This window comes from Poromitra crassiceps (genome assembly GCF_964638095.1).
Source record: "Poromitra crassiceps genome assembly, chromosome: 16".
NCBI lineage: Eukaryota > Metazoa > Chordata > Actinopteri > Beryciformes > Melamphaidae > Poromitra > Poromitra crassiceps.
The window spans coordinates 17,147,283-17,172,282 of record NC_139645.1 but is presented as its reverse complement, the minus strand read 5'-3'; the positions used below and the strand labels follow the sequence as shown (position 1 = coordinate 17,172,282).

Below are 25,000 nucleotides of genomic sequence, written 5' to 3'. Positions count from 1 at the left end.
TTTTGGCTAGCCCGCTCGTGATTCTTCTGCGGACCATAATCACCTATTTTGTACAACAAATATTCTTTTCAAGGTTGCAGTTTTCATCTCTGTCCCCTTCTGCTAACTGGTATAGAATTAGCATACATTTTCTGGAAGAAAAAAAATCTGTTTTCTTTTTCTTTTTTTTATAATTTTTTTCCCGATTTTTTATCCCATTTTATCACCCGTTAGTGCTCACTTGATTTCTCAATCCTGGTTGCTACTCCACCCTCTGCCGATCTGGGGAGAGCCGAGACTGGCTCCCTGCTTCCTCCGAGACATGGGCAGTCAGCCAGCCGCTTCTTTTCACCTGACAGAGGATGCTTCACCGGTAGGACATAGCACGTGGGAGGTTCACGCTATTCCAACCAGTTCCCCGCCCTCTGACCAGGCGCCCTTACCGACCAGAGGAGGAACCACATTAGCAACCAGGATATTGCATGTTTTTGTGAAGGGGGTTCCTATATGAAGGAAACCCCCGGGAGGCACGGGAAGAACATGCAAACTCCACACAGAAAGGCCCTTTTGACGACCCCACCCGGGCGGTGGGCACTCGAGGACATGCGGACGGGCACGCATTCCTTCAGCGTTCACATCGTCCCAGGTGGGAATCGAAACCACGACCTTGCTTACCACTGCACCACCGTACCTCCCAAAAAAAAAAATCTGTTTTCTATATAGATTACATCGTCCACGTAAGAATATTTAAAAAAAAACTCCCAAAAAGAGCACGAGCGTTGATAGCTTAGCTGCTTCCTGCTGGTGGGATGCAGTTCCTCTTAGAGAGGATGCTGCTGTTCAACATTAGAACATAAAAACATATCTGCCCTGAATCCCCAGAGGTAAGATGATAAGATATTATCAGGATACTTAAGTCACAATTTTATTACCTTTTTTCAACTGCAAATTATGTCCCCAAAAGAAAAAGAAAAAACAGATTTTTATTGCAGCAAAATTGTATTGTCATAAAAACCCCTCATAAATTCTGCATAAAAATCCCTCATAAATTCTGCATGCACCTGACAATTTATATAATAAAATATCGCAATACTTGGATTTTTGTGTATCAGTATAATATTGCCACACAGAATATTGCGATATATCTCTGGAGATAACTGTGAGTCTTCTCAAGTGACTTTTCTAAATAGGTGAAGTTACCAGGCTAGAAGCCACATTTAAGAGAGAGTCTGTGAAGGAGCCTTGAGGACAGACCTTTCTGTGTAGGATTGGAAAGGACCAACTCTTGGTTGGTCTAGTTCTGGTGGAGATAACATGGAGCCTAACATAGTGCTGACGGTGTGAGGGCCTGGTGATTTTACAGTTCTCCTGGAGAATGGACTTCATCTTTAGAAGAACTTTTTCAAAGTGTGATGTTATTAAATTGGCTTGAAGCACTGCAGTGTGAGTTGACCATAAGACTTACAGGACGAGGAAATCCACAAAACACTCAAGACATCATCTGCCTTCCAGAATCAGAATCACATTTATTTTTTGCCATGTACATTTTCATATAGTAGGAAGTTACCTCTGTGAGGTTGGTGCAGTTTTCAAGCATTTATTAGACAGACAAAAAGCAGCAATCAAGCTTTACAAATATGAAATGCCAGAGACAAAGAAAGAAAGAAGAGAATCCTGAAATGATGTAGGCTGTAGCCTATGTCATTTAAATATTTATTGATTTATACTACAGTATATACAATCTGTGTGGTGAATACGTGGGTTATCAAGGGGCTCAGTAGTAATTTTCATGAAGTGTCTGACCCGTACTAAATATATCGCTATACACGCAGCATTCAGCTGCAATCGGCGGGGTCAAACATAACTACTTGGGAACAAATAAAAATGAATACGGTAAATATAAAAACATATTCCAAAGTGGTAAGTAGGCTTAATTTAATTATGTACAAGTGCAAAGCTTCAGTGCTCGATTAATTCAACAGGAGCCATTAATGTTTTTCTTTTTTTTCTTTTGTGATTTTCATTTGAATGCAATCTATTTTTCATAATGTGGCTCCTATATGAATGGTGACTCGCTGTTTCCAGAGGGCTGATTGGTCAGAAGCTGATTGGTCTTTCATGCGCTTTGATCTTATCCTCTGAACTTCACCTGCTCCGTAGCTAGCAGGTTAGCCGTGCAGCATAAGTTGCCATCATGGTGATCTATCTCGGTAAGAAGTGAACTAGCGTCGTAGTAGCGTGGCCAACCCAGGGTTAAACCTGAAGATGCCTGGCTAACGCCACGTTCACACACACGCCTAGAGCGACGCTTAAAGCAACGCCTAAAATTTAGGCGTCCTTGTTAACAGACGAGAGCGTTCACACATACCGCTGCCACGCTGTGCTGAAGCCACGCTCGCGCTGTGCCTACGCTGCGCTGCATTTATCGTTTAGGCGTCTGTTCTATTTTTCAGCTCTAGGCGCGCTGAACTGTCAAGCTGGCTGTTGTTTCTGGTGGACTTGGGCCATATTTTCTACCGAGTTTGCCCAAAAGGGAGGGTGGAGCGTGAATTAACGAGTGCATAGTAGGAGAGCTGTCCTTCATGTGTTCCTCTATTAACGTCTTTTCTGTCAGATGTATATATACCCCCCCTGTCTCAATGCAAGTATCACTCATGGTGTTGATGACTCATAGTCACATGATTACCCGAGGGAAAATAACAATTACAGCGGGCCAAGAAATAGACTTGCACATTACAATAAAAAAGAGGACTCACCCATGCTATAAATCAGATCTGAAAAGTGTAAAAAAAACGCTGCTCATGTGTTCAGCGTAGCGCAGAGCGTGGCGTCCTGTGTGAACGAAAATAGGCGCCAGGCGTGCATGAAGCAATGCCTATATGCGTAGGCATAGGCGTAGGCATAGGCGTAGGCATAGGCGTAGGCGTGTGTGTGAACCGGCCGTAAGCCACTAATCGTGCTTTGTGGTACACGCCTCAGGAGGACTGCCGGTACTCAAAGAACAAGAAACAACAACAAAAATAAATAAATAAATACAAATAAACCATGTCTCCCTCTCTCTCTCTCTCTCTCTGTCTTTTCCAGGGTGGACCCTATCCCCTATGACACTCCCAAGCCGGCGGGACACACCCGCTTCGTCTGTGTGTCGGACACGCACTCGCGCACGGACGGGATCCAGATGCCGTACGGCGACGTGCTGCTGCACATGGGCGACTTCACCGAGCTGGGCCTCCCCTCCGAGGTCAAGAAGTTCAACGACTGGCTAGGTACTAAAGCTGCTTAGCTTAGCTTAGCTTAGCTTAGCTTAGCCGCATTCACTCACAACGACACCGCCGCGCGCTCCCACACTCCTGCCCCAAGCTTACGTGGGGCAGCAGCGGGGGGGGAGGGAGGGAGGGGGGGGGGGGGGGTGTCGCACACATAACCAGTAACTAGACCACACAATGACCCCCCCCTCCCCCCTGCCCCCCCCCCACACACACACACACACACACACACACACACACAACTGCTGTGCTAAAGTGTCCAGTTTAACCCCTCTGACCTAACACCCGGGCCCATTTAACCCCTGACCCCACCCTCTGGCCCCTCTGCTGTGGGTGGCAGCGCTCGCTTTCACTCTGCACGCTTCGTCACTTGACCCTCCAGGCCGGAGTTTACACATTCCAAGCTGCTGTTAAAGAGGGTTTCTTCACTCCTCTAATGTAGTTAATATGGTCCATACATTGACGCACACAGGGGGGGGGGGGCGGGCGAGCACGTAAATCAGCGCGCCTCACTCGCCCGGAACTTCTCTGAGGTGATGTCATTTGATCCCGTTGGCTGTAAACGCTCTTTGGGTGTTTTGCCTCTTCTCAAACCTTCGCCGTTAATGTTCCTTGGCAGGTGAGACGAAACAGCCTGGACTTTCCACATCTCATGAAAACAGCCCGCGGGTTTGATTCCCAACTCAACGAGTTTGAGACTAGAAGGGACGTTTTCATTCATTTAGAAAAACATGATTATCTTATTATTATCTTATCTCATTAACACCTAGCCCAAACCTTAACCAACGTTTGAATTGCCTAAACTGAAGCGTTCGTGAAACTTTTCCACTCGACGAGCACATGAAAAATCCTGCTATCGTCACACTGGTGGGGGAACATCATCTAATTATGTAATTGTATCCGACTGTTTTTGGGCAAAAATCTAATTTCAGAAATTGAAACTGATTGATTTTGACAGATTTTAAAATATACATGAGGCCGATGGCCCTCGGGGCACAACCACCACATACACATTGTAAAATTGTTGAGGAATTTAACACACAAGACGAAGGGTTTTATTTTAAGCACTGGTCAGCACAGGCAGGTGTGACAGGATATGAATCACACACACATGTTCAACGCATGGAAATAGAGTGACAATAGAGTGATAGGGGGATAGATCCAGGATGGGATGATCTGCTCATCTCACGATACGATGCGATACGAGCTTCAGGATTCAATAAAACCACGATATTATGTCATTTTTATTCCTTAAAAACTATTTTAAGTTACTGGACAAAGCTAAATCTTCTTATATTTGCAACGATCAATGATAGTTCAATGACAACAAAGACTGCGCAGATTTATGTTTCTTCCTGAGACACCAATCTTTCTAGTGATGTCATTGGCTCGCTGGAAAGTAAACAATTTGAAAATGTCATCATCACAAAGTGACAACAATATAATTTACAATTTGGACGGAGAGCTTGTGAAATGTGGACGCTCAAGCGTCTCATCTGTGATTACTCCAGCAGAATAAAACGGAGCCATTATCTCCATTCATTTCTCTGACCCACGATACAATATTATTGTCACATTTTTGTATTGGCATATATTCAATTATCCCTCCCTAGTGCAGATTGGCTGTTGAAGCTACTCCCCCCCCCCCCCCTCCATGGACAGACTTGGGGGGCCCCGGGGGGGCGGGGCGGGGGGGGGGGGGGGGTAGTAGTGGCGCCACAGCGGCACTCCACTGTGCCAGGCCGCTCCTTTAATGTGCTGCCAGGTGCTCTGCCCTTGATTCCCCCGACTCACATAAACACACACACAAAAAGACACACACACATAAACACACACACACAAAGACACACACACATAAAGGGGATGTCCATTCAGACTCATCCAGGCACGTCCACATGTCCCCTCTGTGTTCCACTGGGTGCTGTCCCTGCAGGCCCGTCCCGTCCCCGGGGTCACCGCTAGCATCTCACCTGCCACCGCTCAAATCCCTCCATCTATCAAAACAGACAGCTGTGTGTGTGTGTGTGTGTGTGTGTGTGTGTATGACGTGTGTGTGTGTGTGTGTGTGTGTGTGTGTGTGTGTGTGTGTGTGTGTATGACACGTGTGTGTGTGTGTGTGTGTGTGTGTGTGACGTGTGTGTGTGTGTGTATGACGTGTGTGTGTGTGTGTGTATGATGTGTGTGTGTGTGTGTGTGTGTGTGTGTGTGACGTGTGTGTGTGTATGTGTATGACGTGTGTGTGTGTGTGTGTATGACGTGTGTTTGTGCGTGTGTGTGTGTGTGTGTGTTTGTTAAGCGAGGGTGAAACAGCGATGCGAGTGCGTCCGTAATGGGGAATCGATGCAGAGCAAAGTGGAAAATGACTGTGTGTAGTTTGGTGTCGGCCATTATTATCCTGCTGAAAGCTGTGTGTGTGTAGGAGAGGGGGGGGGGCTGTGTCAGCACACCTGGTCATCATCACCACCACAAAGGGGGGCGGGGGGTGTTTTCAGAGTGTGTTTAATGGCAGGTACACTATGTGGAAGACAGTAAGTAGCAGGGTGTTCCTGGCTCACAGTGGGCCTGTGAGGTGCGTACTGTACAGTTGACTTTTAGGTTAGTGTGTAGTCAGGGTCATCCTGAACACAGCAGGGTTTCTCCTGGCTCAGAATGAGGTGCAGGACAGGTGGTACTAGACCCCGTCCCATATGGGATGTTTGAGACTGATACCGATTTTAGTGGGGGGGGATTTCGATTACCGATATGCAGCGGATATAGTGATTTTATTTTTTATGTATATGTATTTTTTCACTATATGTATATTGTAGGGCTGTGCGATTAATCGATTTTGAATCGTAATCGAATTAATTAGTTAGGACGATGTTAAAAAAATGAAAATCGTAAAATCGTTTTTTTTTTTTTTTTTTTTTTTAATTAAAAATTTAAATTAAATTTTCACTTTAACTAGGGTAATTACGTTACGCGGGGCGGCTCTCTCTCATGTACGCATGCTGCTACTTGTCCATTCTCCCCGCTGTAAAAGTCTCTCTAGAGGCTGTGATACTGGCTACTAAAGACAGCAGCGCAATGGACTTATTTCAACACCCCCGACCAAAAAGCACAGAGTGAGCACTGAGCGCAGCTTGTTGCACTGCAGGCTGTAGCCTACAAGATAACGATTGCCACAACACACTCACGCGCGCACACGAACACAGACGTTATCACCGGACGATGAAACGTTGCCTTTACAGTTCACATAATAACAAAACAACACGTGAGGCCACCGAGTACTGATAGATGGCTGGATTCATGGCAGCTGTCAGCCTCAGCTGACTCACCTGTCCCTGTGTGTCTGAATTTCCCCCTAACTGCTATCGCAGTTCCACGCATTCCTGTTGTGACTTTGTGTTATTCTAGTACAGATATAACTCCGAGCACGGGTGGTCGCTTAGACACTAATATAATTATCTCACGGACTCGGAGGAACACGCAAATCCACCAGTGTCAAGTTAGCAAGCAACAGCCAGGAAGTTAAGCATAGCAGCGGCAAGCTAAAACCTGCCTTCAGAGTAAAAGCGTAAATTGTCAATTATGGAAAAAAGGGGGAAAAAGAGCTCTGCAGGGCAACACATGTTTAGAGAAGTATAATAGTATAATAAATCGAAATCGAAATCGAAAATCGAGTTTTGAGAGAAAAAATCGTCAATTTTAGTTTTAGGCAAAATCGCACAGCCCTAGTATATTGTGTACTCAGGATATGTATACGGTAGGGGTGTCACGATACACTCAGTTCACGATATTGGGTTCACGATACGATACGATAATTTTAACAATATTCTTTTGCAATCGATTTGTAAGTTGAGGGGGCATCCTCCACGCTAATTTGAGTAATTTCACCATTTTCATCCTCCGTGTCTGTAACGTCCCTCGTCTGTTCAAACAAAGCAATGAAAAGGAGAGCGAACATGCAATCAAATGCAGATCAGTGGCACCATGTTCAGCTTCTTCTTCTCGCAATATGAGATTTCATCTCAACGATACATATTTTCACGTTTTGATATCGCGATATATTGTGGGACGATATATTGTGACATCCCTAGTATACGGTGTATTCAGTATAGTATGTGGTGTATTCAGTGTATACAGTACGGTGTATTCAGTTAGTATATTATGTATATGGTAGGGCTGCTCGATTATGGCAAAAATCATAATCACGATTGTTTTGACTGATATTATTGAGATCACGGTTATTTAACGTGATTACTCATTGACGTTGGCAACATCATGCATTTGCAAAATGTGTCTTTTTAATACTGGATGTCTTTGAACTTTAAATATAATTTAAGGGGAAAACAAGGAAATACATGAAAATAAAAGTATTATTATTTTTAGATAAATAAATCGGCTAACTAAAATATGAATATATAAAAAATAATAGTTGTTTTATCTCAATTATCTTGTTTTCATAATTGTGGGAATCCGAAATAGTAATTGAGATTAAAATCCGATTAATTGAGCAGCCCTAGTATATGGTGTATTCAGTATATGTATACGGTGTATTCAGTTAGTATATTATGTATAATATACATAATATACTAACTGAATACACCGTATTATGGTTAGGGATGAGGCCGATCCAATATCGGTATCGGGTGCCGATATTGGCACTGATTCACGGATCGGATCGGATCGGAATTGGATTATTTATTTATTTATTTATTTATTTGCAATTCCAGCACAGCTGGACGTAATTTGCCCATGTATAATAGTATCCTTCTTTGCCTTGTATATTTTCTTAACTTTGTCTGCTTTTTGCAAGGTATATTTAAAAAAAAATCTTTAATTGGCCAAATCTTTGCCTACACTGTATATTCAAGAAAAATATTGGTATCGGCATAATATCGGTATCGGCAGATATCCAAATTCAGGTATCGGAATTGAAAAAAGTGGATTGGTGCATCCCTAATTATGGTGTATTCAGTTAGTATATATTATGGTGTATTCACTTTCAGTATATTATGTATGGTGTATTCACTTTCAGTATATTATGTATGGTGTATTCACTTTCAGTATATTATGTATGGTGTGTTCAGTATATTATGTATGGTGTATTCAGTATATTATGTATGGTGAATTATTCAGTATATTATGTATGGTGTGTTCAGTGTCGGGATGCAAAGAGAGGGTAGTAGGTGCAACACTTTCTGACAGCGCCTCCTGCAGACTCTGATGGACACTTGGTTGTTGGCTGACAGCCAGTGTGAGATTTGTGACAGCCATGTTTTGGTTGTCAGTGGAGTAACATAGCCGCACGTTGGCTGTCAGTCGTTCAATTCCACAATAACATATTTCATCATTTCACAATGGTAGAAATCAGTGAAATGTGAAGTAGGAGTGCAGGATGTTTTGTTTCAAATAACAGTTACACACAGAGAGACATTCTTACCCTCCACAGCCCAGCAGCCCATGCATGTATTCACCTACATCACCTGGCCACGGGTCATTTCAGAGCCTGGTCCTGGCTGGTATTGGAGAGTTCTAGTGTCCCGTGATGGTCTAACTGCAGGTTTGAATTTTAGAGAGGGGGGGGGGGGGTTGGGTCAAATTGGTGTATATTAACACATTGACTGCCAGCCGTTTTTTTTTTGCTGTAGGTAGCTTTTGCCAAGCCGTTTTTTGAGGATTCTGGCTCATTTTACAAGAGCCGAGGATTCTTTTCTGCTTGGAGTTTCTCAACACAAAGTTCACAAAAGTACTACCGTAAATTCCGGACTATAAGGCGCACCGGTGTATAAGCCGCACCTTCAGAGTTGACTATTTTTTTCTTATATAAGCCGCACCGGACTATAAGCCGCGGGTGTTTTAATGGTATTTTTTGTTTTTTTTTACAGTGCACACAGTGTCCGCGGTGTGGTGAAAAGAGGGCAAGAGAGGAAATTAAAACAGAAGTGGATTTATAGTTAGAAAGAGTGCTAAAGAAGAGAGAATTCCGTTTTTTATTTTTTTATTTTAGTTACTCACAGTACTATTGACCAGTCCAACTCAAAAGATATTCGGCAGTTTCACTTTGAGCTCTTGTTCCGCCGCTGTCCATCAATGGTTATGACGAGTCTCGCTGGGTACAGTACGCCAAAGCGATATCCATTGACTTTAACCTTTTCGATGATGCCCGTTTCTGTTGCACCAACGCGGAGAGGTCCTGCCGGACGAAAAAGCGCGTACCCTCCCAGGTGAGGGGCTTCTTCCCCGCAGCCTGGAGGATGAGTTGGCGGTCGGGCCAGCGGAGTAGGCAGATGAAGATGGCCCTCGGTGGCAGGCCGGGGTCTGGACGTGGCCGAGGCGCCCGGTGTGCCCTGTCCACCTCTGGTGGTTTCTCGCCTTCCTTCAGGTCCAGGATGTAACACAGGATTTTGCCACGAAAGCGTCCATGTCACCAATCTCAGCTCCCTCTTTTACATTGATCAGGCGAATGTTATTTCTTTTACTCCTGCTGATTAAGTCATCAACCTGCGTGTTTCGATTTGTTTTTGCATTTTATCCACTTTCGGACTCACTGTGTTGTTTTTGTCCTCCAGTGCGCTGATGCGCTTTTCCGCATTAGAAACTCTGTTCACGATTGCCTTATTTTCTTTAGTGATTGAGTGGATGGACTTCTGCACGTTTTCAAACTTGTTTTCAAGCTGCTCAAACCTCTGAGCGATGTCGGACTTAATCGATAGTGTTTCACGGAGTAAAAGTTTAGCCCAAGCCGTGTATCTCCAGCCTCCAGCAGGTGAGTCATTTCCTCATTCATGGCGGTGATTGCTTCGTCTTTTTCTTTCTGCTTACCTGTGTTGTGTTATGTTATGTTATGTTATGTTGTTAAAAGAGGGCAAGAGAGGAAATTAAAACAGAAGTGGATTTATAGTTAGAAAGAGTGCTAAAAAAGAGAGATTTTTTTTTTTTTTTTGGAAAAAATCCATAGATAAGCCGCACCGTTATATAAGCCGCAGGGGCCAAAAAAGGCCAAAAAACGGGAAAAAAGCCGCGGCTTATAGTCCGGAATTTACGGTAATAGAATGTGTGCTTTCTCTGTCTAAAAGAGTTAGTTTGTAGAGTTAGTAGTTATGTAGATATTAGCCATTGAGTACAGCATGGTTTTAGCGTCTGAGAGTGAAAGCTGAGATAATCGCAGTTTTGTGAAATTCAATCAAACAGGCAGAACAGTCACTTTAACCATTTATTTTTGGCATCAGTGAGAGATCAGACATCCAAACAATATAGTTCCGAACGCCCTCTCCTTCAATTCCTCCCTCCGTGGGCGTGTCTAGTGGCTTTCAGCCTGCGTTTGTCACAAGCGAGTGCTCTGCTGCTGCTGCTGCTGCTGCGAGTTTGAGCAGCCTCCCTCCCTGGCAGCGAGTTTGAGCAGCCTCCCTCCCTGGCAGCGAGTGTGGATAGGTCTCACTCGTCTCTTGGGTTTGAGAGCCCCGATGAAGCCCCGTGCGACTCTAGGCTTTATGCTGCCCACCCAGTCCATTTCTGGAACCCCCCACCGCAGCAGCGCGAAAGCGTCCCCGCCTACAGTATGAGAATGAGGCTCGTTCGTTTCTGACTGTAAAATCGCCAAGCCATTTCCTTGAGAATGGAGGAAGCAGCCGCGGGAGGCGGCTGCTTTTGGTTGACTTTCTCTCTGTCGGGAGAGGACCGTCGCCACCTAGCTGGTCGGTAAAATAGATTATACACATTCAATACTTCCAATATCTCCATAGGAGACGCGGGGGGCATTGATCCACGTAGCACCGTCAAAAAAAAAAAAAAGATTTTTTTTTTGACGTATTAATACGTCAGTGGCAGTCAACCGTTGGATTATTTTTGACGTATTAATACGTCAATGGCAGTGAACGTGTTAAACATCAGCAAAAAATATTTTCAATTATCAACTTCCATCTAAAACAGTCGGTAGCAGTATTGCCCTTCAAAACTTATCGGGTCATTCTCCACAATTGGTTCGAAGTCATGAAGTCAAGAGTGATTAAGTCAGAGTGACCGCTATCTCAAATATTATTCAAATTATATAATTCAATCCCCCGGACCGGCGACAGGGTAAATCTGGGTGGGGAAAGTGAAAAGGCAGCGCTTGCCCCTCCCGCATTACCACCACTGAGGTGCCCTTGAGCAAGGCCCTTAACCCCAAAGGCTCAGACTGTGGTTGTACTGGTCAGCTTCCAGGTGTGAATGTGGACAGGGTACTGCTGAAAAAGAGAGCATTACTCTCAGTGAGACTCCCCCTGTATAAATAAAGGCAAAAAAAAAAAAATACAATTTATTTTTGGGGGTTTTTTTGTGTGTGTTTTTTGGGTTATTTTTGGTTGTGGGACAGTATTTCGCACCAGCTCTGCAGAATGGCCCATATACTACTACTACTACACTATACATCTTTGTTCCTCAGGCCACTTGCCTGGACTGGAGTAAAGTCCCCCCGTGTCTTGCGCTCTCATTGGCTGCAGCACGTTGATGGCTCTCCCGACACGACCAGATATTTAGCTGCATCTGTGAACAGTTGTTTATTGTTGTTTATTGTTTATTGAATGGATCCCCATTAGCTGACGCCTTGGCGACAGCTAATCTTCCTGGGGTCCACAAAAAGGACAAGACATAATACATGCAAGGCACATACAAAACAATACATAACAGACAGTTCAAATGATACAATCAAAAACGTAGGTGAGTGGTATCAGTACAAACAAAACAATAGCATACTAGTCATACAGTCATTAAATCTGGCCCTTGTCGCCTTCGAAAACCTCCTTGAAAGAATCATAAGAAATATAATACAATTGTTTCAGTCATATTCAAGATTCAAGATTTTTATTGTCACTCCGTAGTACAAGTATCACGTGTGAAATCCTTGTGCTGTAGGCTCCGTTACAACATAGTGCATATGGACCGGGGCATTAGGTGTGTCTTGAGTAGATTTTTAAATGACAATTTATTTTGGGTTGGAGTTATACGAGGCGGTAGTGAGTTCCAAGATGTTATTGAACGGTAGATAACTGTGCGTTTGAGGAGGTTTGTTCTTGGGGTTGGGGGTATTAAGTGTCCAGAGCTGGCATTCCTGGTGTAGTGGTTGTGTCTGCTACTTACAGTATGTTTACCATCCGATTGAAAAAATATGCAGGTGTTTGATTAAATACTACATTTCTGAAAAACATGATAAGGCTATAGTGAAGTTTCATTTCAACGGGGGAACCAAGACAAGCGATAGTGCATATATTATATTATATTATATTATATTATATATACCGGTATATATAATTATATATTATGTTCACGCACACAGCAATCGAGCTCAGATTTGCGAGCGCCGAGCCAACAGCGATTTACTTCTGACCTGTGGGGGGTCGTGCCAAGCTCCAAAAACTGTCGCCGAGGTCTGAACACGGCATAGTAGAGATGGTGTGTGTCATGTATCCCATCTTTTTAATTTGTTTTGTTTTACACACACATGATGGTGTCTCCAGCGGTGAAAGCGGATATTTGTTGCACAGTAAAAAAGGTCAAGTTGAGCAGCTTGTGAGTCACTGAGCAGAACTTCCAGCTCCTCCGTGTGTTTGCTTCGTCTCTCTTCTTCTCGCTGTGGTTTGGAGGCCAGCAGATGCTGCAGTCTGGCTGAGGAGACGGAACACTCTTTGTGTTGTTCATTGTCTTCTGGCTTCTATAGTGTGGGCTCTGTGTTTTTCCCCCCTGTAGAATGAACAGGCTCTGATGCAGACAAGGCAGGTGAATGGTTTGTTGTTCTCTCCAAGGCCACGTTTTTGTTTTGTTCTACCTCTGGAAGGCAGAGGGAGTCGGGAAGGAAAAGGTGAGAGGGAGTCGGATAGACGGAGAAGAAGTGGAGACACAGAGGCTCAGAGAAAAGAGAAGCTTGTTAAAGAATAAGCCGCTCATAGATTTTGGACCTATACATAATTGATCTCTTTCATACTGTAGTAGTTTGACCCACAGACAATATTGGCTCCATCAATATCTCCAAAAAAAAACAACGTTTGTGGCTCCACAGGAGAGTTGAGAGGAAACATGACTCAGTTCTTCCATAATACCACAACTTTCACTCATCAGGAGATGGCAGAACTATTTTTCTCTGCCGCAGCACCGAGCGCTGTGGGGTGGAAGGTGGTTCCTGGTGGAGTGATCTACGAGTTCTGGACGCTCCGGTCAGAATGTAAACAGTAGACTTTTGGTACACGATGATCCGCTGAGGGGAACGCGGTGGAGAGAGATAGATCGGTCACTCTCTGGATCGTTTTCGCACACTGGATTTTTCACTGGAGATATTCTGACAGTTTGGACTCATGGTTGCAGCGGCGCTGACAGCTGACTGGAGAGTGGAGACGATATTGTCTGTGGGTCCAAGTTGCTACAGGAATGGAATATATAAATTATGTATAGGAACAGAATCATCGAAAATTCTTCCTTTTAAAGTCACCAGGAAACAGCATTTTGACAGTCTTGTCTCTGGAACGCAACATATTTTTTGCTTGGAACAATATAATATGAATAAATTGCAGGGCAATGCGATGCAGCCATGGTGAAAAGGAAACTGAGGTGGAGTGGGAGTTAAAAAGTGCGTGATGGCATTATTGGCTGCGATTATAATTTTTTGTACACCCACTCATACGGTATGAAGCCTATGAGAAACGTAATAGGATTTGAGTCATTTTTGTCAAATAATGTGTTCCCGAATGACCTCAGGGCTTTTCACACTACGCTTAGCCGGGGCTAGCTGATTCTCTTAGCCTCGGGCTAAGGGAGCTGTTAGCCCCAGGCTAAGAAAGCACAAAACTTGCTCACTTGCACAATCCTGAAACATTCCAAAGTTGGCTAACCCCCGACTTTAGCTCAGGGCTAGCTGGTCAGGAGCAGGGTTGCCCCTGACTTTTTGGGGTTTTGTGTAAACACGGGGCTAAAAGTTGCCAGTGTGAAATGGAGCCAAAGACTAACTGGACGGTTGCTAGAATGTAAACATTAGTCACGTTGTCTCCAACGGCCACTAACCCAGGGCTAGTAGCACTGCAGTGTGAATCGTATAGCCCTGGCCTGGGTTTAGGTTAACCTGGGTTAAACAATGTGTGTGTGAAAATGGGCTAAGGTAGCCCCTGGCTAACAGAATGCAGTGTGAAAAGCCCTCTCGAGAATTAGTCATTTTCACCTCCTGGAGTTTGACTTGAATGAAACTCGGTGGAGGAGGGAGATCTTCTGTCTCCCCGCTCTCCTCCCCCTGGCCTCTCTGGAGGAGATGGAGGGTGGAGCTGCTCTCCTCCCCCTGGCCTCTCTGGAGGAGATGGGGGGTGGAGCCGCTCTCCTCCCCCTGGCCTCTCTGGAGGAGATGGGGGGTGGAGCTGCTCTCCTCCCCCTGGCCTCTCTGGAGGAGATGGAGGGTGGAGCTGCTCTCCTCCCCCTGGCCTCTCTGGAGGAGATGGAGGGTGGAGCTGCTCTCCTTCCCCTGGCCTCTCTGGAGGAGGTGGAGGGTGGAGCTGCTCTCCTCCCCCTGGCCTCTCTGGAGGAGATGGAGGGTGGAGCCGCTCTCCTCCCCCTGGCCTCTCTGGAGGAGATGGAGGGTGGAGCCGCTCTCCTCCCCCTGGCCTCTCTGGAGGCGATGGAGGGTGGAGCTGCTCTCCTCCCCCTGGCCTCTCTGGAGGAGATGGAGGGTGGAGCCGCTCTCCTCCCCCTGGCCTCTCTGGAGGACGTGGAGGGTGGAGGGACATCGAGCGGTGGTTTGGCCCGGTGGGGGAGATCATTGGAGATCAATGCAGAGGAACGAGCCTGTCTGTCTGATGCTACCACACTGCTCTGATCATCTGCTTTAAGCTGCTCCCATGGCCTCTGTGGTGTGTGTGTGTGTGTGTGTGTGTGTGTGTGCGTGCGTGTGTGTGTGTGTGTGTGTGTGTGTGTGTGCGTGCGTGTGTGTGTGCGTGCGTGCGTGCGTGCGTGCGTGCGTGCGTGCGTGTGTGTGTGTGTGTGTGTGTGCGTGCGTGTGTGTGTGCGTGCGTGCGTGCGTGCGTGCGTGTGTGTGTGTGTGTGTGTGTGTGTGCGTGCGTGCGTCCGTCCGTCCACCTGTCTATATGCACACATGTGTATTTGATATCGGATAGAATTGCATGGGCTCAAGGGTGAGAATCTTTTAACACTGAGGATGTGATAGTCCCACTACCAAGCACGGACCGGATGAGACAGTGATTTGGTTTTCTTTAATGTGCTCCTATCATTTGAATACTTCACTTTTATGAACTGGATACAGTGTGTAAGAGACCGAGCCAGTTTGACATGAACACACAGCACCTGAACTGAGTTCAACATATCGCTGAAAACAGGTTGGCTGACAGATTTCTATGAACATTTGAAATTTGAATTAACTAATTTACTCTTCTTTGCATTTTTTTTTTTTTTTTTTTTTTTTTTACCAAGCCTTGGCAGGTGAGCCAAAAACGTGATTTCAGACAGCATTTGGATGTGTTCAACATGAAAATAGTGTTCCAGATCTTCACCTCAATTTTACCTCAACAATAAGCGAATAAGCTTACATTGATTGTAATGGTGGCTCTCTGCACTGAGGGGAAAACATGTTGATTCTGATTGAATGTTTTTCCTTCAGAGTTGATTTGCGGGGAGACGGAGAAACAGCAGATGACAATTATCCTGCCGTAACCGTCCCTCCAACTGAACAGGTTGAATTGATTTGACTGCTCTCCTGTTTACCATGCTGTGTTTTTACTGCTGCACTGTCTGTGAAAAATACACCCGCTAACTGAAATGTTTTTAACCTGTTGTTTTTTATTTGAATACAACTGCAAATGTCTTCTTCAGAGAAGCTAGCAGACTTTGTTAAGTCGAACAATATATTCCCCTTTTCTCTGCTCATAGGCCTAGTCATACTTGCTCCTTAATCAAGCAAGCAAACAATCAATCAATCAATAAAATATTTGTATAACGCCAAATCATAACGAGTTAAAAACCAAAAAGTGTTTTGGGGGTTAGTTACACTTTAAAGAGTTTTATTTTGTTAGGGATGCACGGTATATCAGCAATCATATCGGTCGTTTTTTCTTTTTAGATATCGGTATCAGTCGGATGAGCAAAATAACAGCAATGTTAATATCGGTATCGGTCAAAACGTTCATATTGAGAGGAAACAATCCGTTGAAACTATGATTTGTGGGCTTTTCATTACTTTTTCAAATTCACAGTGTTTACATGTGTACATGTGTATTTCAGTATGTACAAAACTCACTCCACACACAGTGTGAGATGTATCTCCTCTCTCACTCCACACACACACAGTGTGAGATGTATCTACTCTCTCACTCCACACACACACAGTGTGAGATGTATCTGCTCTCTCACTCCACACACACACAGTGTGAGATGTATCTGCTCTCTCACTCCACACACACACAGTGTGAGATGTATCTGCTCTCTCACTCCACACACACACAGTGTGAGATGTATCTGCTCTCTCACTCCACACACACACAGTGTGAGATGTATCTGCTCTCTCACTCCACACACACACACAGTGTGAGATGTATCTGCTCTCTCACTCCACACACACACACAGTGTGAGATGTATCTGCTCTCTTACTCCACACACACACACAGTGTGAGATGTATCTGCTCTCTCACTCCACACACACACAGTGTGAGATGTATCTCCTCTCTCACTCCACACACAGTGTGAGATGTATCTCCTCTCTCACTCCACACACAGTGTGAGATGTATCTGCTCTCTCACTCCACACACACACAGTGTGAGATGTATCTCCTCTCTCACTCCACACACACACAGTGTGAGATGTATCTGCTCTCTCACTCCACACACACACAGTGTGAGATGTATCTACTCTCTCACTCCACACACACACAGTGTGAGATGTATCTCCTCTCTCACTCCACACACACACAGTGTGAGATGTATCTCCTCTCTCACTCCACACACACACAGTGTGAGATGTATCTACTCTCTCACTCCACACACACACAGTGTGAGATGTATCTCCTCTCTCACTCCACACACACACAGTGTGAGATGTATCTCCTCTCTCACTCCACACACACACAGTGTGAGATGTATCTACTCTCTCACTCCACACACACAGTGTGAGATGTATCTCCTCTCTCACTCCACACACACACAGTGTGAGATGTATCTCCTCTCTCACTCCACACACACAGTGTGAGATGTATCTGCTCTCTCACTCCACACACACACAGTGTGAGATGTATCTGCTCTCTCACTCCACACACACACAGTGTGAGATGTATCTACTCTCTCACTCCACACACACACAGTGTGAGATGTATCTACTCTCTCACTCCACACACACACAGTGTGAGATGTATCTGCTCTCTCACTCCACACACACACACAGTGTGAGATGTATCTCCTCTCTCACTCCACACACACACAGTGTGAGATGTATCTGCTCTCTCACTCCACACACACACAGTGTGAGATGTATCTCCTCTCTCACTCCACACACACACAGTCCACACACACACAGTGTGAGATGTATCTGCTCTCTCACTCCACACACACACAGTGTGAGATGTATCTGCTCTCTCACTCCACACACACACAGTGTGAGATGTATCTGCTCTCTCACTCCACACACACAGTGTGAGATGTACCTCCTCTCTCACTCCACACACACACAGTGTGAGATGGCAATAAACGCCATTGGCAATTCCCAGTAGAGTAATGGAGACGGAGTTGTTTGATGGTAATTATGTTTTCCCCCCACCTTTCTCCTAGCCTGACGCTAGTGTGCAGCCGTCGCGAAGAGGATGATTTGGTTTGTCTAGTAGTGTGTGTGTGTGTGTGTGTGTGTGTGTGTGTGTGTGTGTGTGTGTGTGTGTGTGTGATCCAGTTAGAGGGGCTGGGGGACTTGAGGGATGGCTCTCTCTTATAGGGTTAGACTGGAATTTATGATCCAGAGACGCGACAAGAGCTAATTTAGAGCAGCTAAAATGAAAGCTCGAGAGCAGGGAGCCATGCTTCTTTTATTTTCAGCATTAGAGAACGCTACACGCGCACGCGCGCACACACACACGCACGCGCACGCACGCACGCACACACACACACACCACCACATACACACACACACACACACGCTAGAAACGGGTGTGTTGGAATTTAATATGGGCCTGCTTTGAGCCAGTGTATCTTGACTGCATTTTTATTTTCTTATATTCGGTTTCCATTTCATTTGATCTTTCCCCCGACCACCCCGAAACTGAGCACCACGCTCCCATCTCACCTCTCACTGACTTACCATAGCATTTTTTTTTTTTTTCTTTTTTTAACAAATCCTTTTATTCAACATTTTATTCAATTTGCTTCCTCCTCCTCCGCCCGGCGCAGCCTCCTGTTATCAGTGGCCGGAGGAGGGGAACAAAGAGAAACTAACGCTCGTGAGAAGAAAGGAGAATATACGCTAATCTCTGCCAGTCCACTGCTTCCCTCTCCCTCACCGTGGTCAATTCACTTCATACAGCACACACACATGCACACACACACACACACACGCGCGCACACATGCACACACACACACATGCACACACACGCGTGCACACACACACGCACACACACAGTCACACACACACATGCACACACACACACACGCACACACACACACGCACGTGCGCGCACACACACACACACACACACACACACACACGCACAGGAAGCAAAGAAAAAGAAAGTCCGAGGAAAGAAAGGAAAGAAGAAAAGGTAAAGAAACAGAAGAGAATTGATGAAGGCTGAATCTGCTGTTGTAAAGAAGCGTCAGGCGGCTGTGTGTCAGCAGAGGGCAGAGAGAGGAGAGCGGGGAAAAGGGCACAGCGCCCAAAGTGAACGATGAGGCGGTGAGAAGGCTCGAATTCGCCTTTTTCGCAGCAGCCATTTTGTGTGTCTCGTCAAAGGCAGGAAGTAACAACGCGCGGTGCAACCAAAACATTAACGAGGGCCCCCGGGCCCGGCACCGGAACACCTCAAATTTATGGATTGGAAGTTGGAAACCCTTGTGAATGTTTTGCTTGTTGCACCTGTGTTACTTCTTCCCTGTTTTTCTTCCATGAAGTAAAAGTAATAGGAGTTTATTTCATGGGGGATATAAAGACGTGATGTTTGACCTAAAAAAACTGCAGTGTCCTCTGTTTCTGACCAGCTTCCTCCACAGGCTGCAGCCATCAGTCTCTCACCACTCTCTCTCTCTGTCTCTCTCTCTCTCTCTCTCTCTCTCTGTGTCTCTCTGTCTCTGTCTCTCTCTCTCTGTGTCTCTCTCTCTCTGTCTCTCTCTCTCTCTCTCTCTCTCTCTGTCTCTCTCTCTCTCTGTCTCTCTCTCTCTCTCTCTCTCTCTGTCTCTCTCTGTCTCTCTCTCTCTCTCTCTGTGTCTCTCTATCTGTCTCTCTCTCTCTCTCTCTGTCTCTCTCCCAGGCGGCCTCCCGTACGAGTTCAAGGTGGTGATCGCCGGGAACCACGAGCTGACCTTCGATAAGGACTTCATGGCGGAGCTGGTGAAGCAGGACTATTACCGCTTCCCCTCGGTGTCCAAGCTGAAGCCGGAGGACTTTGACAACGTGCAGTCGCTCCTCACAAACTGTGTGTACCTGCAGGACTCCGACGTCACCGTCAAGGGCTTCCGGATATACGGCACGCCATGGTAAGAGAGCCCAGCCTGTCTCTCTGTCTGTCTCTCTCTGTCTCTCTCTCTGTCTCTCTCTCTGTCTCTCTGTCTCTCTCTGTCTCTCTCTCTCTCTGTCTCTCTCTCTCTCTGTCTCTCTGTCTCTCTCTGTCTCTCTCTCTCTCTGTCTCTCTCTCTCTCTGTCTCTCTCTGTCTCTCTCTCAATTCAATTCAAAGAGGCTTTATTGGTATGACCATAGTGAGTTACAGTGTTGCCAAAGCGCATTGTACATGGTAGTACAGACATACATGTAGGGAAAAATACAGTTCTCTCTCGCTCTCTGTCTCTCTCTCTCACTCTCTGTCTCTCTCTCTCACTCTCTGTCTCTCTCTCTCGCTCTCTGTCTCTCTCTCTGTCTCTATCGTTATTAAAAATAATATAGTTTCTTCTTTTTTTATTTAAATGTCTGAAGGGAGTAAAATAGTCAAATCATATTCTAGTTGCTGTTTGTGAGCAACTGTGAGCAAATGCAACTGATTGTGTTAAATGGGCATATGATATGGTCTCATATCGATCGCAGGCCCCTGAATTGAATTGAATTGAAATCGAATTGTGTCAGACTTTGTCTCAGGAAATATCGTATTGTTGTCCATAGAATCGATATAATATCGTATCGTGATGAAACTCGTGATTCCCACCCCTCCCCCCTAGCACCCCCCCCCCCCCCCCCCCCCACCTGAAACCCATTCTCCCAGCGCTGCTGAGCATCCAGTTACCTTTCAGTTAGCGGCGCTGTGGCTCGGGCGTGTCTCTCTCTCTCTCCCTCTGTGGGTGTCTGGCTGTCTGCCAGCTGCCCTCCCTGTTAGCGGTAACCCTGTCCCCTGGCTAACATGCAGGGTGCTGCTCCCGGCACGCATGCCTCCTTTCTGGGCCGCGGGACCTCGCCTGCTCCCCGGGCTTACGTTACACCTGTGTTTTGACACGGGGTTAAGTGATACGCGTGGTACCAGGGCGCCACACACTCTCAAAGGCGTCTCAGGTGCGGGCGACCGATGAGAGAGAGAGAGAGAGAGGGTGGGTGTGTTTTTGGGCGAGGGTGTGAGAGAGAGAGGGGGGTTTGGGCGAGGGTGTGTGTGTGTGTGTCTGTGTGTCTGTGTGTCTGTGTGTGAGAGAGAGAGGGTGTGTTTGGGCGAGGGACGCCAACAGACGAGAGAGTGTTGTGAGAGGGAATGATGTTAGCGTGGAGATTGTACATGCTTGTGTTTGTCGTCCATCTTGACCAACATCAGTACAGCAGTGCTGCTGGGTGATGATATGAAACCGATATCACGATAATCATAATGATTTTTTTCTTCAATATACGTATATTATTTACAATATGGCAAAATGACATGTTAATGAAACACAACCCAGCACGGAAGTGAAGAGATAACAACACTAGACCGTAGAAAAAGGAAAATGTTACCTACACTCTTCTGTCAGATGCAAAAGTATGATTTATTCAGCGAAGCCTTCAGGCCATTGACCAAAGTGCGGAGAGCATTTTTTCTCTTTCTATTAAAATCACGTTCAGAAATCAAATTTAATATTGATCCCATTGATCCGAATGGTACTGTTAGGGTGTGATGTCAAACAAAACTGACACCGTCAAATCATATTCCTTGGAAAAACGGGGAAATAATTCTGCACACACAGCAAATGAAAGGCTAGGACAAAACAAAAAAGTCTAGAACGGGAAAGAAATTAATTTATTGCATAATATTTCTTAAAATGTTTTCTACGTCATTTTGTCAGTTTTTGAATAAAATTTGCTTGTTATCAGGAGCTATATTGTGTGTCACGGTATCAGAGTACCATCAAATCATGCCAATATGATTCCACTGAAAGTCTCGTCTCGTCTTGTCTTGTCTTGTCGTTGAGACCTGGACTCTCTCTGCTGTACTCGGTGCACAGAAACACATTGGGTGTCAGTAGATTTGGTGCAGCGACACACCTGTGACCGTTTGGGTGTCTGGTGTGTTTTTCTGCAGTGTTTCTTGTGTTATTTCTGTCTCCAGACTTTGCAGGCCGTCTCTACAGCCTCTCCTCCAGATGCCCCCGCCTGTACCGAGACAGTCTAAGCTGCAGCGTGTGCTTACAGACTGTGGGGGCAGCCGAGTCAAAGATGACAACACCTGTTTTTGAATTGCATACAGTATTACAGTGAACCATCCTGGAGATGTTTTTGAACCACAGAATCTGGTAGCGAGTGATTCCTCATCTTCGTGTGTGTGTGTGTGACATCACGTCTTCACAGGTGATCACACACAGGTGAGCAGAGTTGGAATCAGCCAGTGAAGTGGACTATGAAAACCCTCTAGGGAGAGAGAGGGAAGGCTGCATGCCAACTCTGTGAGGCCTGACTAAATGGCCAGTCACGTTTAATACTTTCCCCAACGTGTGCGTTCATGAACTGTCCCCTTAAAAAAAATACTACGTTGTGTTCAGTCACGTGACGAGTATGAGGGCAGTGTTAAAAAAAGCGTATAAAATTAATAAACGTCCATTAGTCGTAATCGAGGTAAAAGTTTGAAATAATCATGATGTTGATTTGAAGTCAAGCCCTACTTGACGGCAAGGTGACAATTCACTCAAGACCGGTTGTTTAACTTATTTATCATTACAGCTATCTTGGGGGGGGGGGTGCTACACCCGTATCTTTGCGCAGGGCATTTGTGCAATAATTTTGGCGTAGGCCATCTGTGCAATATTGGCTAATATTGTCGGTGCGTATGATTTTTGGTTTATTATCAATCTGTGTTATTGAATGTTAATCGTCGGTTGATTGTACATGTACTGTTAGAGGGATATATTGTACGTGTGCTATGACGCCACCTACTTGTTTGTTCTCTCGAATGCCCGAGGCAAATGTATCTTAAGGTTGACAGTAAAGGCTAAATCTAATCTAGTCTGAAGCTAGATGTGAGCAGTCCGGCGCTCTGCCCCCTGCTGGCTGGATGTTGTGCTGCTGCACGTGTGTGCTGATTGAACCCGCTGTGGGCTCCCTCTGTAAATAGCTATCCAGGTCACCGCTCCGTCCTTTAGCGGCTATAATTAGCAGCTTCCTCAGACTTCACAGCCAGGCAGGAAAAGCAGACTCTCTCTCCCTCCATCCTCTCTCTACTATCTCTCTGTTTTGGGAGGGAGGCAGGATGCCCCACTACACCCCCCCCTCCCTCCTCCCTCCCTCCCTGGTGTGTGTTTAGTGTGAGGCTGGTAAGTGTCTGTTGTGACAGCTGGGGGTCTCGTGAGAGGTGGAGTGGACAGCTTGGTCCTCCTCCCTCCCCTCCTCCTCCTCCTCCTCCTCTGCTTCCTCCTTACCTCCTCCTCACACCCATATGGTGCTGCTGCTGCTGCCTGTGGCCGCCCGGCGGTCTGGTCTGGTCTGGTCTGGTCCAGCCTGGCTGTCCTGTCCGGTGGCTGTGAGGTCTCACTTAGCCGTGCACTGACCCCCTCACTCCCATCAGCCCCGGCACCCGCCTGCCCTCCTGCCTCCTGGGTGGCCGCGGCAAAGCATAGGGTCGTACGATTTCTGCAATGCAGGGGGAAAAAACGGACAGACAGAATCATCATGGAGTTTGGTCATGAATCAACTGTAGAACATGGAATATTGCAGAATTTTCCATAAGTTGGATGATTTGAAAATGATAAAAAGGTAGGGCAAAAATCTAAAATAAACCGTCACAATTTGGTTTTCACTTTGAGAAAGATGTCAAGGAGGCAGTCTGAGAGAGCCAAGTCATAAACAACAACAACAATAACAAAAACATGTTGAGCCTATTAACCCCTAAATTCAAATGAAAATGGAATTTGGATTTCATTATGGTCACGCGAGCAGACTCATGATTGAGTCTGACAGCCCCCCTCGCTGGCCAGCGAGGGGGGCTGTCATCTGGCCAATCACGTGGCGAGGGGGGCTGTCGCCTGGCCAATCACGTGGCTGTAGTTTGAGTTAGTCGACTCTTAACGGTGATTTTAAAGCCACATGGAAATGGGGGGAAAAACATACTTTGACCTTGTTGGGTAATTAATCGTAATTTTTTTTTACAGAATTCTTTCTTACAAAATGGAAAAAGGCCTTTTCGAATGGTTGGTTCATTCATGGTGTAACAGTCAGGGTACATCAAAATGTCAACCAATAAAACATCATCTAAAACCTGCAACTTGAACAGCTTTTAAAGTGGAAGTGTGGCAACTTGGTACAGCGATGGAACTCATCTTTCCTTTTTTCCTACATCATGATTGAGTCTGGAATTTAGACGTCTTTAAGAAAGAAGGATTTTCTAACGTCTCAACATTATGTAGAAAGCCATTTTGAACACTGAACACTGAACACTTGTGAGCACTGATCACTCCAGGTGCTCTGTCCCGCACAAACATCACGTTGCCCCTCAAATAAATACATATCAATATATTATCCATATATTATCAAGCCCTAGGTCGCAGGTAAAAACTTCACATCATATCACCAAACTGGAAATATTCGACTGTTTCTCCCCCCTAAAGATTTGTCTGAATAAAATCCATTTTAAACTTGACAAAGGTCAAGCCCCTTCACTGAAATAGCATTTTGATTGGTTGAAATATACCTGTCAAGCTGTGCCAACATGTGTTCCCAATTAATTAGTTTCACTAGAGAGTATCTGAAAAAGCAATCATCTACACAAGTTCAATCATCTACACAAGTTCAATCATCTACACAAGTTCAATTTTGGAAGAAAGAAAGAATCATGTTGGAAATGTGAACGGCCAACTTCTGAGAAGTGACATCAGACTGGACTTTTTGTTTGCAGAAAAAATATTAATAGATTAGATTTATAAAACAGATTTGGGGATTGATTAATAAATAGTTTTGCTTTGGATTAATTAAGATGCATATGAATATGAATGGTAGGTTAGAATTTATATTTTCGCTTGCCTTCATGGGCACAATTTCAATGAAAAATCCCTGTCTTTAAGACACCTCTATAATGACACACACAAAAAAAAAATAAGCTAATTTTGACTTCAGGGTCGCGTTCCAAAGCATTAGCTTGTAATTGCCGCTGATGGGGTCGGACTCGGTACCCTTACCCTCT

General features: G+C 45.4%; 1 protein-coding gene across 1 annotated transcript in view; it reads left to right on the top strand.

Moving 5' to 3' along the window:
- The window catches only part of LOC310791474 (metallophosphoesterase MPPED2), a gene marked incomplete at its 3' end in the record, with an annotated part of 139,694 nt that overhangs the window by 41,029 nt on the left and 73,665 nt on the right, over positions 1 to 25,000 (top strand). Inside the window, exons 3-4 of the mRNA XM_083653161.1 lie at positions 3,064 to 3,245; positions 19,696 to 19,921. Of these exons, the coding sequence (XP_083509287.1) occupies positions 3,064 to 3,245; positions 19,696 to 19,921 (408 nt within the window). The remainder of the gene's footprint in view (positions 1 to 3,063; positions 3,246 to 19,695; positions 19,922 to 25,000) is intronic.